The sequence below is a fragment of the Pseudochaenichthys georgianus genome, chromosome 6 (genome assembly GCF_902827115.2).
Source record: "Pseudochaenichthys georgianus chromosome 6, fPseGeo1.2, whole genome shotgun sequence".
Lineage (NCBI taxonomy): Eukaryota > Metazoa > Chordata > Actinopteri > Perciformes > Channichthyidae > Pseudochaenichthys > Pseudochaenichthys georgianus.
In genome coordinates this window covers 43,942,339-43,958,464 of record NC_047508.1, presented here as the reverse complement: position 1 = coordinate 43,958,464, position 16,126 = coordinate 43,942,339, and the positions used below count along the sequence as shown (strand labels likewise).

Here is a 16,126-nt window from a genome sequence, read left to right as displayed (position 1 = left end):
TTCTTAAAGGGCCCATGTCATGCTTTTCCGGTTCTTACCCGTCCCCTTGTGTTATGTAGGTTGTTCTGCATGTAAACGGTCTGCAGTCACAAACCCTCAAAGTACACCCTGTAGCGAGTAAAACTCTAACACAGAGAAGACCTGTCTGTGCTGCCCCAGAACGCCTCGTTGGACATTTCTCTTTTTCCATTTCTCTTTTTCCATTTGTTTCTTCCGGGAACCAAAATGGCCCAATCTGGAGCCCCTCACACACCAGGACCTTTAGCGTAAATGTTCAACTAACAGGGAGTCCCATTGACTTGCATAGAGCTCCCTGGTTGGTAATAGACGAGTTGGGATCGTGGAGAAATGCTTTCCGCAGATCCATTCTCACAGCGTTAAACCTTTTTCTTACTCGATATCAAGCCACACTTATTGTTTGTGTGTGCTCAGGATGAGTTTCGCGCTGTCTCGCTGAACCCGGAAACCACACCAGTAAGCCAGCTCACTGAGCAGCGAGCCTCGCCACGTCCCAACCAATCAGAGCACACCGGGCTACACATACACACTATACAGAGATGCTGTTTGAGAAACCAATGTGACTTTGGAAAATTGCACAGTATAAATCTATTGAAGTAGACCTCAACAATGGAATTATGATCAGTAGACATGGCCATGTCACGGGACCTTTAAGAGCATTTTTTAGTTATTCGTACTTTGCTTGAGTATTTTCATTTGACTTTATACTCATCACAGGCATAAGTACTGGATTACAAAGTACAATATTTAACATGACTGTATTTTCTATAGCTCTTTACTTTGGAACAAGCTACTTTTCACTCTACATTGATTACACTTTCCTCAAGGTGTTGTTTTCCCTCTGAAGTGTTGAGAAATGTATGTTATGTAAAGATTCATATAATTCAGTTATATTTTATGACCCGAAAGTATATTAAGCATTTGAAACGAGTTCCACCTCAACCAGGAATAGCTTTAAAAGTAGAGTTTACAAACAAATGCATTCATTATACTATTGTTTAACATGATTTAAAACTGACTTTAAGAAATACTTTTGATACTTTGGATTTGTTTGGACTGGGCTCTGGTTTCAGACAGAGGGTGAAAAGAGGTGCTGCAGCACAGGCAGTATGAGACAAATAAAGAGCTTTTTGAACATTAAAGCATGGAGACACTACATACTGATATACACCTGAACATCAGCAGGAGAGGACTCTTTAAAGTAGAGACACTACATACTGATATACACCTGAACATCAGCAGGAGAGGACTCTTTAAAGTAGAGACACTACATACTGATATACACCTGAACATCAGCAGGGGAGGACTCTTTAAAGTAGAGACACTACATACTGATATACGCCTGAACATCATCAGGAGAGGACTCTTTAAAGTAGAGACACTACATACGCCTGAACATCAGCAGGGGAGGACTCTTTAAAGTAGAGACACTACATACTGATATACACCTGAACATCAGCAGGAGAGGACTCTTTAAAGTAGAGACACGACATACTGATATACACCTGAACATCAGCAGGAGAGGACTCTTTAAAGTAGAGATACTACATACTGATATACACCTGAACATCAGCAGGAGAGGACTCTTTAAAGTAGAGACACTACATACTGATATACACCTGAACATCAGCAGGAGAGGACTCTTTAAAGTAGAGACACTACATACTGATATACACATGAACATCAGCAGGAGAGGACTCTTTAAAGTAGAGACACTACATACTGATATACGCCTGAACATCAGCAGGAGAGGACTCTTTAAAGTAGAGACACTACATACTGATATACACCTGAACATCAGCAGGGGAGGACTCTTTAAATAGAGACACTACATACTGATATACGCCTGAACATCAGCAGGGGAGGACTCTTTAAAGTAGAGACACTACATACTGATATACACCTGAACATCAGCAGGAGAGGACTCTTTAAAGTAGAGACACTACATACTGATATACACCTGAACATCAGCAGGAGAGGACTCTTTAAAGTAGGGACACTACATACTGACATACACCTGAACATCAGCAGGAGAGGACTCTTTATAGTAGAGACACTACATACTGATATACACCTGAACATCAGCAGGAGAGGACTTTTTAAAGTAGAGACACTACATACTGATATACACCTGAACATCAGCAGGAGAGGACTCTTTAAAGTAGAGACACCACATACTGATATACACCTGAACATCAGCAGGAGAGGACTCTTTAAAGTAGAGACACTACATACTGATATACACCTGAACATCAGCAGGAGAGGACTTTTTAAAGTAGAGACACTACATACTGATATACACCTGAACATCAGCAGGAGAGGACTCTTTAAAGTAGAGACACCACATACTGATATACACCTGAACATCAGCAGGAGAGGACTCTTTAAAGCAGAGACACTACATACTGATATACACCTGAACATCAGCAGGAGAGGACTCTTTAAAGCAGAGACACTACATACTGATATACACCTGAACATAAGCAGGAGAGGACTCTTTAAAGTAGAGACACTACATACTGATATACACCTGAACATCAGCAGGAGAGGACTCTTTAAAGCAGAGACACTACATACTGCTATACACCTGAACATCAGCAGGAGAGGACTCTTTAAAGTAGAGACACTACATACTGATATACACCTGAACATCAGCAGGAGAGGACTCTTTAAAGTAGAGACACTACATACTGATATACGCCTGAACATCAGCAGTACAGCGTACACTTAAGCTGAAATCGTTTTGTAAGCCTTGTTTGCACGGCTATAATATAAGTTGTGCTGCGTCACCTGCCAGAATATTCCTGTTATCTCTGTATTCGTCCCACTTGAGTTTGCAAATGTTGCATCTAGAAGGATTGCATTTAAGTAGAATGCTATTATGTAAAGAGTTCCACTTAGTAACCTTTGTAATATGTTCCCTTAACCGAGATGTTTCTACGGACCATTACCCACCTCCTGCTGTGAGTGCCTGATATCCGTCAGAGTCGAGGCTGCAGCTGGAGGTTGTGACAGCTCTGTGAGGAAACATCTGCATCAGCAAAATCTTGGTACCCCCCCTTTTCTTCCTGCAACTCCCCCCCCCCCCCCCTTCCCCGAGGCATCTCCAGCTAATTTTAGATAAGCGATGTTGTTGGGCCTTTTCTGTCCTCATTACTCGGGCCAGGCTCCAACACATACACATGAATCACAGCGCTCATCACTAATTTAACGCCGTGGAGTTTGTTTTCAGCCGCGCACAGCAACACACCGCCTCCATACACAGTTTGTGAGTCTGCCAGAAAAAAGAGGCGGCAACAGCTGGGATCGACTTGTTTTATGTCAACGACAAACATCCATCTGAAAAACGTTCTCCGTGCTGATGAAGAGCTGGAGACTGAACACGTTTTCACTCCAACATTGAGCAATATCTTTTTTATTGAAAGGCTTCTAGTCAGGTCTCTCTCTCGACCCACAAAGGACTCTCGACTAAAACCATAACAAAAATTCAAGGATGTAGAAAACGACGGTGCAATGTTTCTGGAACGTTATATTTTCCTCTACTTTATCATTGACTTATTGTATGCGGTTTGGAAATAGATCAGTAGATTGATGACTCTTTTAGTGCTGATGGAAAGCGATAGGATTGTGTCATTATAATGAAGTCCTCAAGACGATATGGATTAAATGTTTGAGTTTGCATCAAAGTGAAAAAGAAAATAAACTGATCAGAAAACAGGGAAGATCCTTAAGAAAATATGATTAAATCCAAACCACAAAATCTGAATTATGATCAGTTCAAGTGTCCTAAAAGATTTCCTACGGAGGACGATTAGGGCCACATGTGATTTTTTTTCTTTTTATCCATCATGAAATGAATTTTTCGGAGCACTGAGAAGAAAAAAGAATTCAGAATACTGAGAACAAAATAACTATCTACAACCATTTCTTTCTGAATAATTGCAGAATTGTTTCATACAGTATAACTAAAAAAATAAATGTGGGCTTTTGGCCCCAATGCACTTCCGTACCTTCCCCATCACACTGGTCTTACGGTCCCACAGCAAGCCGATTTCGGCCGTCGATAGATGTCTGGCCGTCGATAGATGTCTGGCCGTCGATGAGCGTCCTTTCGCCCTACTCAGATTGGTGTGTCCCGCCCCGTCGTGTCTTTTCGGCCGTGCCGACACCTTCCGCCGCCAATTCAGTCGGTAAAAGGCCGTCGGCTATATAAATCCCTCTGGTTGGCTGTTCAGCTTAGCGAATCAGTGCATGAGAAGCGAAATGGAAGTGAGCGACCCAAACAAACGATTAAGAAGGCAAAATGTGAGATTTCGTTTAACTCCAGCTCTCGACGCAGGTTCGGGAAAGCCCCGTGAGCTTCTCGCTGTAGAGTGAAAATGGAACGCACACGCTATTTTAGTTTGTTTATATCACGCAGTCTGTTCTTCTTCTCTCGGTTATCCCGCAGTCTGTCTTCCGGTTGTTGCCTCTTTTGAATGACGAATACACACTACCGCCGCCTGCTGGTAAGGAGAGGTATTGCCACTCACGCATGTGCAGTTCGTACATGCTTCTTGGCCGTCGGCTGAAGTCTTTGCGGTGTGTTCCAGTGCGACTGTTAGCCAAGACGCAGGAGACGTGAGGGAGACAACAGTCGGGTCCGTCGGGACGTTTTCTTTGGTGTCAGATTGGTGTGTAGGGGGCGGGGCCTTAACTTTCATACACAAAACTGAAGTTGAGTGTGAAAACAAAGTCTGTAAAGTGAAGCTCAAAGAACCAAGTAAAGTTACAGTAAGAAAAAATTATACTCTTGTCCGGAGGGAGACTTCAAACTCAACACAATAAGGTCATGTAGGATTGCATTTAAAGGAATGGTCCACTCATTAGATAATTAATCAAAACTTCCGTATTTAGTGAAACATTATGTTTAAACCATACCCTGAAGAAATCAGCGATATTCCCCGGTAAATAATGATTTTATAGCTCTTTTTTATCAAAACCTTTATATTCCGTCTGGCCGCCGTCACGTGATGGTCGTGACGTCATCCATGCGTTCACTTTGTCAACACACGGAAACATGGCGGAGTATTTGAGTTCGGACTGGTCAGCAGAGGAAGAAGTTTTGATGTTTTATCAGTATGACAATACGACACCCTCTGTCCTTAGACCCTCACATCGTACAAGGAAAAACTTCCGAAGAAAACCCCCAGTTTAAAGGGAACATGGGAGAAACCTCAGGGAGAGCAACAGAGGAGGGATCCCTCTCCCAGGACGGACAGACGTGCAATAGATGCCGTGTGTAAATTGAAGAGATAATACATTTGCAACATAGGTAGTCCAAATGTTTGGAAATGCATGTGTGTATAATAGGAAGATGATATAAGATACTATATGTATGCGATTCCCTCTCTAGTTTAGCATACTCAGCTTCGTTGTCCCTGGCCATAGAATCACGATTTTATGGGGCCGGAAAAAACTGGGGAAAAATACACACTAGTCGGTACTACGCTATATGGAAAGGCCACCAAAAACTGTCCTGGCCTGGACGCTAAAGGACGTTAAAACGGGGCTAGCCGCTGCAATGGAAATGCGCTATAACATACCTTACTCCGAGCACTACTTCTGCTCCTCCGTCGCTTCACACTTGCAGAGGGCGATTTCTCAACTGGCCGAACTGGTGTCCTGGTCGGTGATGACACCAGAAAGACCGATGGTACTGCATCTCCATTAAGTAATGGTTGTTCCATAAATCCCATGTTATGTGTTATCATACTCTCAGAGTAGTCGTCCGGAAATTTGAAATGTTCGCTGCATACATGAGCCTGTGAATCTCTCGGTTCGGGCCGGCCACATTTCGCTAGCCACTGCCTCCGAATGTACTTCTTACGCTTACCTTTTGGCAACAGATGGAACCGAGCGTTCCGTGGATTGTTCCTATCAGAATTGTGGCAATATTTCGCGATACAGTGAGGCATATTTGAAGAGAGAAACTACAGTAAATAACATGGAGATCAACGTGTCCTCGAAAACCAAACGCATGGTTTACGTCACGTCCGGAAAATGGCGGCGCCCACAGTGTTGATGTTATTTCGGTATATAATCAGTTTAAAATCACTGATAATGTCATCGGATTAAAACAAAAAAAAAGAAAGACTGGCAGAGACTGGTCTGTTTTATCGGATGATAATTATTTAAAAATGAGTGTCATGAGCATACCATTCCTTTAAGTACCGGGACTCAGATATTATTGTGACCATGACACTGAAGAGAAACTGCACCAATCTTTACCCGACACATAAATGAACACTCTGTAATTCAAACACTCTTTCCTGAGGCACTAGCCACCGGGAAGAAGGTCAGACCACTTTTTCACGATTGACCGCAGATAGCAGGTTGTATCCACTTATGTTGTCAGAGCGGCTCTTTCAAAAGAAGCCTGTTAACCTCACTTCTGTTTGAATCTACTCAACACAAACAAATGTCAGACTGTTGAAACAAGCATTGGTTCGCTCACACAGATAAAAAACCTGTTTGTCTTTTCAGGGTTAAAGCCGCCGATTGATCTCAACACATCAAGTGAAATGAAGGAGCTGTCATGACCTCGAAGACGTTGTGAGGTGCGCAAGTGTTGCAACAGTTTTTGAAGTACATTCATTACAATCCCAGAGTGAGGGGTGTCAACACTGAAGCCTCACCTTGTCCAGAGTCTCTCTACCTGAATAACTTAAAAACCAAACCTTCTTTGTGACCATTTCTACAATAATGGTGTCCTTTAACTTCACACAGGCTCAACTTTCCTAAACAACTGGTCAGTTTGCAGCAGATTTGTAAAGCCTTTACACTGGGCTACACTGACTGGGTGCTGGTTTAAAAGGTGCGTGCCAATTTGTAAATAACAATTATAATCAACTTTCAAGGCCGGTGAAATGCAAGTCACTGCATTTTCCACAACAATGTTATGCAAATATTCAGAATAGAAGTCCGTGCCTTAACAAATGAAGGGATTATGTCCCCAGATAAATGCCAAAACTAACTGGAAGAGTTGAACAAACAAAATCATGTCAAAAAATGGTATTTTCCAATAAACCTCACGCCCACGACAAAGGCAGATGCCAACATCTAGTCCGCTGAATCACAGCCGAGTCTATGTCACAACCACAAAGCAGACTTTTCTGTCTCATCTGGCTCACCAACAGCAGATAAATCAATGAAATATAGACAGTATTTGTGCATGTCTTTCTCTCCGTTCAGGTGTAGACCAAAGTTCCCACTCAATAAGCCTCAGAACATCACCAGGGACACCAATTCAAACATCCCAAGGAAGCATTCCCTTACCTTGAACAGCCGCAGGATGTTGGCCACCATGATGGACACCGAGCTGGCCGACGCCCCGATGACGCCCACCACTTTATCCGGCTTGGCGAAGATGGGCGGTTCTCCGTTAGCACATCGGACGTCAGAACCATCCCTCTCGATGAGCGCCTGGACGAAGGTGAGCGACTGCTCCAGGGCGTAAGTGTCCCTCGAACAGGTGTCAAGGATGCGCGCCCCGAGAGTCACATTGGGCAATATGTCCGGGTCTTTGTTGATGAGGTCGATGGCGAAAAGCATGGCCTCCAGACGGTGGATACCCTTCTCCTTCTTTAGTTCGCCACAGGGGACGCCCCTATCGCCACGGGAGTGAACGGGGAACAATCCGCCCAGGATGATGTCCCCGTCCAGCCGGATGGAGTGGGCAAACTCTTGCTGGGGAAGCTGGGAGTCCGCCAACACGCCGGGCTTCTGGGAGGTGGTGGAGCAAAGCAACCAGCAGCTTTTAAGTATCACCAGAGAGAAGACGCTCGGGACGCTCGGGGGCTTCAAACCCTTCGCCATTTTCCAGTGATTCAAGATACAGGAAGTAGTGGTGGTATGACTGCCGACTCAACAGGAAGGTGGCTGTGGTGCAGGTGGTGTTGCGAGGGCGAGCCTGACCATGGAGTCCCCCGTCACTCAGGGCAGGGTCAACCACGGCGGGCGGTCCCTCCTAAGAACACTGGCCCCGGGGGTTTCCTGCGGCAACGGTTCCTGAGTTTGACATAGCTGTCTGCATCGGAGGAGGCGGAGGATCGAGGTCGCAGAAGCTCCAGTTTCACATTCTTCCTGAAAGCTGTTGGAGGTTCAGACAGAGAAGGAAACAATCAATTAGAGATCAATAAACCAGATGGATCTGAGCTCAGGTGGCCAGCAGCGTCACAGTCTCAGGTTTCAAATGCCTATATTCATGATTAAGTCGATTCGTTTTACTCATATACTGTTTAAAAATACAAGTACAATCATAAAGGAGATTTGTAAAATGGGACATCCGATACGCTTTTCAAGCCGTGAGAACATATGACCAGACACTACACAAAAAGAAATTAACATTGTCGAGACGAAAGTCAATATGTAATAATATATGTGAAAAACGGACTGAAAAATAATGTGTTTTCGTTTAGAGTATTATTATGATTATAGTAGCCTAATACCAAGAGAGGGTATTCGCTTTATTTTGGACCAAGGCTACCTTTCATAAGTGAGCTGTATTGAATAAATATGAATGCCGCTTCCGGTAACACGGCAACATAAGGGGCGTGGTTTGTGATGGCCGGTCTCTTGTTCTCAAAGCCACGGAGGGAGAACCAGGCGAGTGGCGACAGTGTGTGTGAGGCTCCGGAGACGCCGTTGGTATGTTTCTCCGGTGCTTATGAACTTGATCTGTCGCCTCACTTTGCGAGTTGCTGTTGCGCAATCGACTGCTTTTTACGCAGCGCGGGTCTGCATGTGTTCCTTTTGGTTGCTGTGCAATTTAGACAGCGCAGGTGTTCAGATGAGGTTTTCTCTGGTGCTTGTCTCCAAGGAGAGAAACACTTAATTCATTTAAGTTAATGATGTGGTTTTAAAATAACAAGTTATCCTTTTAATTAAAACATGGTTTGTGTTATTATTGAGAATGCAGTGAGGCCTGCACGATGTTTAATTTGTGTAGCATGTGAGCTAACATTTGTACGTTGTGTTTTGAAGGTTTTCAACCTGATGAATTCTTGGAGCCGTCTTAAATAAATAAAGAACACAATTCGAGTCGTCCAAGCGTCCTCTGTTGCCCTCCAGCCTCTCAAGTCAGGCTAATTCACTGACACAGGCCAAAACCCTGAAGGACTTGACAAACATATCTTACTAACACGTCTAGATGTGGAGAGAGTTCATGTAGGCCGACTACACAGAAACATTTAAGAGCTGAAAAGACACGTACTCTCCCAGATACATGTTTACTGTAAGGTTATTTTCACTTGCAAAAGACTCGCTTTTTCAATGCTTGTGCACTTTAACTAACTGCAAACCACAGACTTTGAAACAACCCCAGTTTGTGTGTTCTGCCTCTTGGGATTTAACAAGCCATTCAGAGGTGGCTGTCCTTCCCATGGTAAATGCAGCCTTGAGTTTTCCCCACCCACAGCTTGAGACGTAGCTTTGAAATGGATCTCGCAAGACAGTCATAGCAGACTGGGCTTTTTCAGAATGAAGGATACATTGCTAAAACGGAGCATTTCAGACAAACAAAATGAAAAAAACAATGATTTTTAACATTAAAGCATATAAAAACCTTCTAAATCACCCATGGTTGATTTGACAATAAACATGATGTGTCCTCTTTAAGATGTTCGTTTTTTTCTACCAAACTTTGACCACTTGTTTTGGAGGTATTCTTAAAAAGTCACATGTTGTACATCGTTTGTTTCAACTGCCCCCAAACACATGTTACGCCACAGTTTGGTTTACCTGTCTGCAACTACTAGCTCCATGTTTAAGTCCTCCACACACGGGCTGCTTCTCACTTCTCGCGAGGGACGCAAGGATTGCATTTAACCGAAGTGAGACGCAGCCACGGTGATTAAACAGGAAGTGGAACAAACCAACTGTCTGCGATGAGAAGGGGGTCCACCACCGGGAATTAATCTGGTTGTTTTGCACCCCGAATGTTGATCATTGGTGACAGGGGTAAATGCTTTTGGTGTTTTAATGTTAGTTTTGTTATAAATGTGTTGTTTATTTTGACTCATAACCATGTTCAAATGTTCTGCCAAGACATTATCGATGTAGAATATTTGAAAGTATTACATTAAAAGTGTAGTTAAGGGCCCATTTCTCACTCTCAGCTCATTGGTTTTCACTTAAATTGATAACATTGACATAATAAATAGTGACATATTAAAGATATTACATGGAGATGTTCTATCGCTTATAATAATGTAATGTAGTGTTCTTCGTCATGTGTTGAGCGATTCTAGCCAGCTTGGTCCAACACTTGGGTCCAGATTAAAATATCTCAACAACATTTCAATAAATCACCACGATATTTGAACCACACATGCAAGACTCCCCGAGGATGAGTCCGACTGACTTTGGTGATTCCCTGACTTTTCCTCTAGCGCCACCAGCAGGTCAAAGTTCCCCTTATCCTGTGGAATATTTCGATATGTTCTTCATGGATAGTCCCCACATTGAGTTCAGACGTTCATGGTTCCCAGAGGATTCTCACACCGGTGAGTGTCTGCATTTTTTTTTTTTCAGCGCCTCCATCTGGTCAGATTTGCTCAATTTGTTTAAGGACAGATATCTGTACAACTCTTACCTGTAGTTTGGGCTTATTGCTAAACAGCTGGATGCCAAGAGTCTTAACGAACATGGTGAACATCATAGCTGCTAAACATCAGCAATATCAATATTAGCGTTTAGCTCCACGCCTCCCTGTGCCTAAATACTGCAGTCTCTCACGGTCTCTATCAACGTGGGCATCACTTGAGCACATTTTAGTTTAGCAGCAAAACTTAATGAAGTATGACGTGATATTTGAACATCTGGACGTCATCTGTTGCATTGTATTGTATTAATTGGACAGCTGTGTGTTTCCCATTTTTACAACAACAGTACAAAACCTTGTAATCGATGAGTATAATTTGAAGATATATAAAATATTTTTTGTTGCATTTTTTAACCTTCATTGGAAAAAACGACAGTTACGCACAGTATTGAATTTGGAAGTAGTATTCTTAAAGTGAAATAGTGTACTTTCCAAGAGGAAAAGCAGCTTTGGAGAGATGTCATCATCCACCCATCACTAATAGGTTTCAGGCTACAAGGTTATGAAGCAGCCTTGGTGTTGGAAACGTGTTCAAAGTCTGATGTTTGGTTGAGCCCTCCGTCGCCGACCTCTGTTTCCAAATGGATCCAAAACAAACATCAACAGATCTGTGTTTGAAGGACGACACGTTGGACTTGCACTCGATGAAGGTGTCCACGTACTTTTGGCCACATCGTGAATTTAAATAGATTGTAACATTGTGAGTTTCTTTCTTCTGATCGTTTGTATTCTTTTGTCTCTCCTTCTGGTATCTTAAATCTCACTCACTCACACACACACACACACACACACACACACACACACACACACACACACACACACACACACACACACACACACACACACACACACACACACACACACACACACACACACACACACACACACACACACACACACACACACACACACACACACACACACACACACACACACACACACACACACACACACACACACACACACACACACACACACACACACACACACACACACACACACACAGGAGGAAGAAGTACTAAGAGGCTTTACTCAAGTAAAAGTAGAAATACTATTTGCAAATATTCAATTTCAAGTCAAATTCCTGTATTCAAATGTAGACTCACCGAAGTATTATTATATGAATAATGTACCTAAAGTATCAAAGTAAAAGTACTCAGTGAGCAGAATGGCTCTTTTTACAGTTTGATCATACAATGGAATATTACACTTTCCTGTTTTTGTCACTAACAAATATATGCATTTATAATACTTATAAGTATGGAACACACAAACAGGTGGAAGAAGTACTACGATCCTTTACTTAAGTAAAAGTAGAAATGCCATAGCCTAAAATATTCCAGTACAAGTACATTTCATGTATTTGAAACGTTACTTACAGTAAGTAGAAGTACAGCAGTATTATCATCTGAATATTGTATTTCATTATGAAGTAAGCAGAATGTACATTTTCATATTTTTGATTATTATGGAATATTAAACTATCCTGAGTACATTCCACCACACACACACACACACACACACACACACACACACACACACACACACGCACGCACGCACGCACGCACGCACGCACGCACGCACGCACACACACACACACACACACACACACACACACACACACACACACACCTCAGAGGAGTTGCAATTTGTGGCTCTCGCAAACACACCCCATTTTCGAGCCATGTTCACACACGAAAGACATACGCACGCGCACGCACACACCTGCGCGCACACGGACACAGATCCACCCTCATAAGTGCGCACTAACAGCTGATATCAGAAATAATGAATCTGATGTGAAACTTGATGAAAGACGCTGATGGATATATGATTGATTGATTGAGTACACGGACTGGTGTATTTATAAAACCATAATCTGAAAGATGCCAAAGTGAGAGATCTTATTTCCCACATGATCCAATCCCAAGAGACCAAGAATAAACACATACTATTTAAATAACGTGCAGTCAGCTTTCATTGGTCATTAATACATACATGGTGATGTGTTCAGGTACCTCTTCTCTCCAGGAGCAGGTGTTTCTTCTCGGTGTCACAGGTCAGAAAGATATGTTCTGTCTCCAGTTGTGTGTCATATCACACATCCTCTAAATTCCTCCGCATCCATCAACCAGAAGAAAAAAAAACATGAATATATTTAATCCACTTTTTCTGTTCACTCAGTTGTGGATCACAGTTCCTTTCGGATCCTAATCCTGGCAGAGGCGGTACATTCCTTTAAAACAGCAGGTTGTGTTGCCGCTGCTCCGCATCACCTGCAGGCGTCGGTTCGATTCCAGCCGGGGATGACGCTCCGGAGCCCGGGTTACTCTCCTCACTCTGGTCGCTCTCAGATCAGCGTTGTCCCCACCGTGAAGGAATCCTTACACGAGTGCGTACAGTAGAGCGAAGTAACGCAGGCGCATCTCTTCTTTTTTTACCGCTTCTCGCAGTTCTCCAAAGTGCGCGTTGCGGCGCGGTGCGGTGCGGCGCGGTGGTCCTGCGTCACAGGAATCACGGGAGGCTCATCACACCCGCTGAGTCAAAACAGAGGGGGGGTCTGAGGGTGTCATCAAGTTCCCCGGTCACAGGTCTGAGTATTGGGGGGCAGAGTGATGCTCATCCTGACGGAGTGGAAAACGCGTCCGAGGAAGAAGCGCGCGTTTGCAAATCGTGCAGTTACAGATGAAGTTAATAAGCTTCATCACACAGACGGTCAGAGGTGGAGGCAGAGATGGAGGAAGCACGCCCCCTCGCGGAGAAACACAGTTATTACACACAGCTCTCACACAGCTCTCTCTCACACGCACGCACGCACGCACGCACGCACGCACGCACACACACACACACACACACACACACACACACACACACACACACACACACACACACACACACACACACACACACACACACACACACACACACACACATAGGGAAAGTGCTGTACCTGTATGTTTCTTGTTTGTTTCTGTGCCATGTGATCTCTGTTCTGTATCTATGACTGATTGACCTGAATGTTTTATGTGTATTATCTCGATGCCCAAGACACATTGCTCCTAAGGGAGACAATAAAGCTTTATCTTATCTTACACACACACACACACACACACACACACACACACACACACACACACACACACACACACACACACACACACACACACACACACACACACACACACACACACACACACACACACACACACACACACACACACACACACACACACACACACACACACACACACACACACACACACACACACACACACACACACACACACACACACACACACAATGCTCATGCTCGTGTGTTTTTCTGGCCTCATGTTTTCTTTACATCCAATCAACGTGACACAGACTACAGATTGATCAAGATAATTAGCCTTTGTGTCTAAACCTGGCACATGGAGGTGATGAGAAACTCCTGAGCTCTGTGAGAGCCTTGATAACCTATAGTATCCATCTGTTTGCGTCTCACAAAAATAATTTTATTTCACTGTACAATATGTAATGTTGCATTCTGTTTTATCTTATTCAAATGTATAAAGACTCCCGCGTTTTCTTTGTCACCTATTCAATTCTCTACCCATTTTTTTTCTGCATCACTCTGATTCGTCTTGCACTATTTCTATTGTTTTATGTCTTATATATCTCTTTGTTTCACTCTGTTGGAGGAGCCAGGACTCTGCATTGCTACACTGTAGCTACGGTGCACATGACAATAAAGCCTTTCGATCGTATGTTAATAATGTGTTCTGTCTCATCTATAAACACACATTTGTCCACGCATGTGTTTATTCACTTGCAGTTACTAATTTCTTCTTGGAGCAGACTCTGGACAGAAGTCTCAAACACCCCGAGCCAGATCGAGTCATTGATAAACTGGAGTTGAGACTGATTGCAAGCAGAGTGGAGGCTATCAGGCTTAGGGTTACAATACTCTTCCACTTTCCATCACAACAAACAAGGAAGACATTTCATTTCAAAACTAAGTTCAGACGAGACAAAGCAGAACAGAACTTCCCAATACACGACATACAGGTTTGCTATCCTGGCTCCAAGATGGTGGAATGAGCTCCCATTGACATCAGGACGGCAGAAAGCTCACACACCTTCCAGACTGAAAACTCATCTCTTTCGACTCCACTTCGAGCGATAGAACTACTAACAAAGAACTGCTAACAGAGCACTTATATACTAATAAAGGACTGGCTTATCTAAAGCCAGTTGAGTAGCACTTGAAATGCTTGGCTCTATGAAACCTCTATGATTCTGTTTTCTTCAAGGTTGTGTCTTCCTGGTCGAATGCACTTATATAAGTCGCTGTGGATAAAAGCGTCAGCTAAATGCAATGTAATGTAATACACAAATCCAACAATAATCATCATTTGGGGTTTAGGACTCATTCCTGCAACATTTACTATGCAGATAAGTTTGGTGCTAATATTTAAGAGAGGAACGACGATCTAACATTTCTACCCCTGCTCTCGTAATAATGGAGAGAGAGATCATGCATTTTGGCCACCCTCAAATCACCTACTGGCTATCAACTGTAATATTAATACCAGGTATTGTTTGCACCGATTCAAGCAGGAACGTTTCAAGCTGTAGTCAACATGAGGTCTCTTTTCTGGCCAGGAAACATATTTTACTCAGTATTCACCACCCCCATCATGCAAGTGAGTGTTTTACCTGGAAGGCACCTTGTTATTTCTGGTTTGACAAGTGGTACATTTAATACTTTAGGTATATTTACTGATTCAAACATGACCACCTCACGTCCATCAAAGCTGGCCAGAGTTTCTAAGCATGGAAAAGATAACTTTTACTTCCTGAACCAAAGGTGCCAGAAGTCTCTACAATATTAAATCGTTGTCTTGGTTACAGGTTGGAAAATGAAGCACCAGGTTTCATGCCGCCGTACAGATTCTCCCTCAGAAAGACCGGCGTCTTCCTCCAGGCGTCTTCCTGAGCGTGAGAATGTGCCACCAGCTCTCCGCCCCACAGAGCCATCACTGCAAAGACAACAAGCCAAACTATAGCAGTCAAAACTCAAAGTCCGGACTTGTTAACTTAACTTTGAGAGAAACATCTTCCAGGTCTGAAGGGGAACATACTCGTAAAAGGTGGAATAGTGACAGATTTGAAGGTGCTGGCTCGGGTAAATGGCGTGAATGGAGGTTCGATCAGGTGACCGGCGTTCTTATAGGACAGGACAGTCAGCAGGTGGCTGTTCCCCGCTCGCTCCATCATCTCTCTCATCTGCAAAACAGGAAGTATAACACATGGTTTTATATTTCTCAGATCATCTTCATTCTTTGGATATGTTTTGTAAATATGTATATCTTATACTCTTTTCTGTCTGAACTGTAAGTCCCTGGCAACACTGCCTCAGGCTAACACGATGATCTGCTAGGTTTCAAGACCTACAAATGTCACGATAGTGGAATTTTAAACAAT

General features: G+C 43.3%; 1 protein-coding gene across 2 annotated transcripts in view; it reads right to left on the bottom strand.

The window, feature by feature from the left end:
• The window catches only part of LOC117448337 (metabotropic glutamate receptor 8-like), a 210,540-nt gene extending 197,288 nt beyond the window's left edge, over window positions 1-13,252 (bottom strand). The window contains exons 1-2 of one of the 2 annotated variants that reach the window (XM_034085593.2): window positions 12,679-13,252; window positions 7,336-8,149 (exon numbers count right to left, since the gene is read on the bottom strand). In XM_034085593.2, the coding sequence (XP_033941484.1) occupies window positions 7,336-7,875 (540 nt within the window). In that variant the 5' untranslated portion in view covers window positions 7,876-8,149; window positions 12,679-13,252. Of the gene's footprint in view, window positions 1-7,335; window positions 8,150-9,798; window positions 9,865-12,678 lie in introns of those variants that run through there. The other variant, XM_034085594.1, reaches the window with a different exon arrangement.
• Window positions 13,253-16,126: the final 2,874 nt, after the last annotated feature.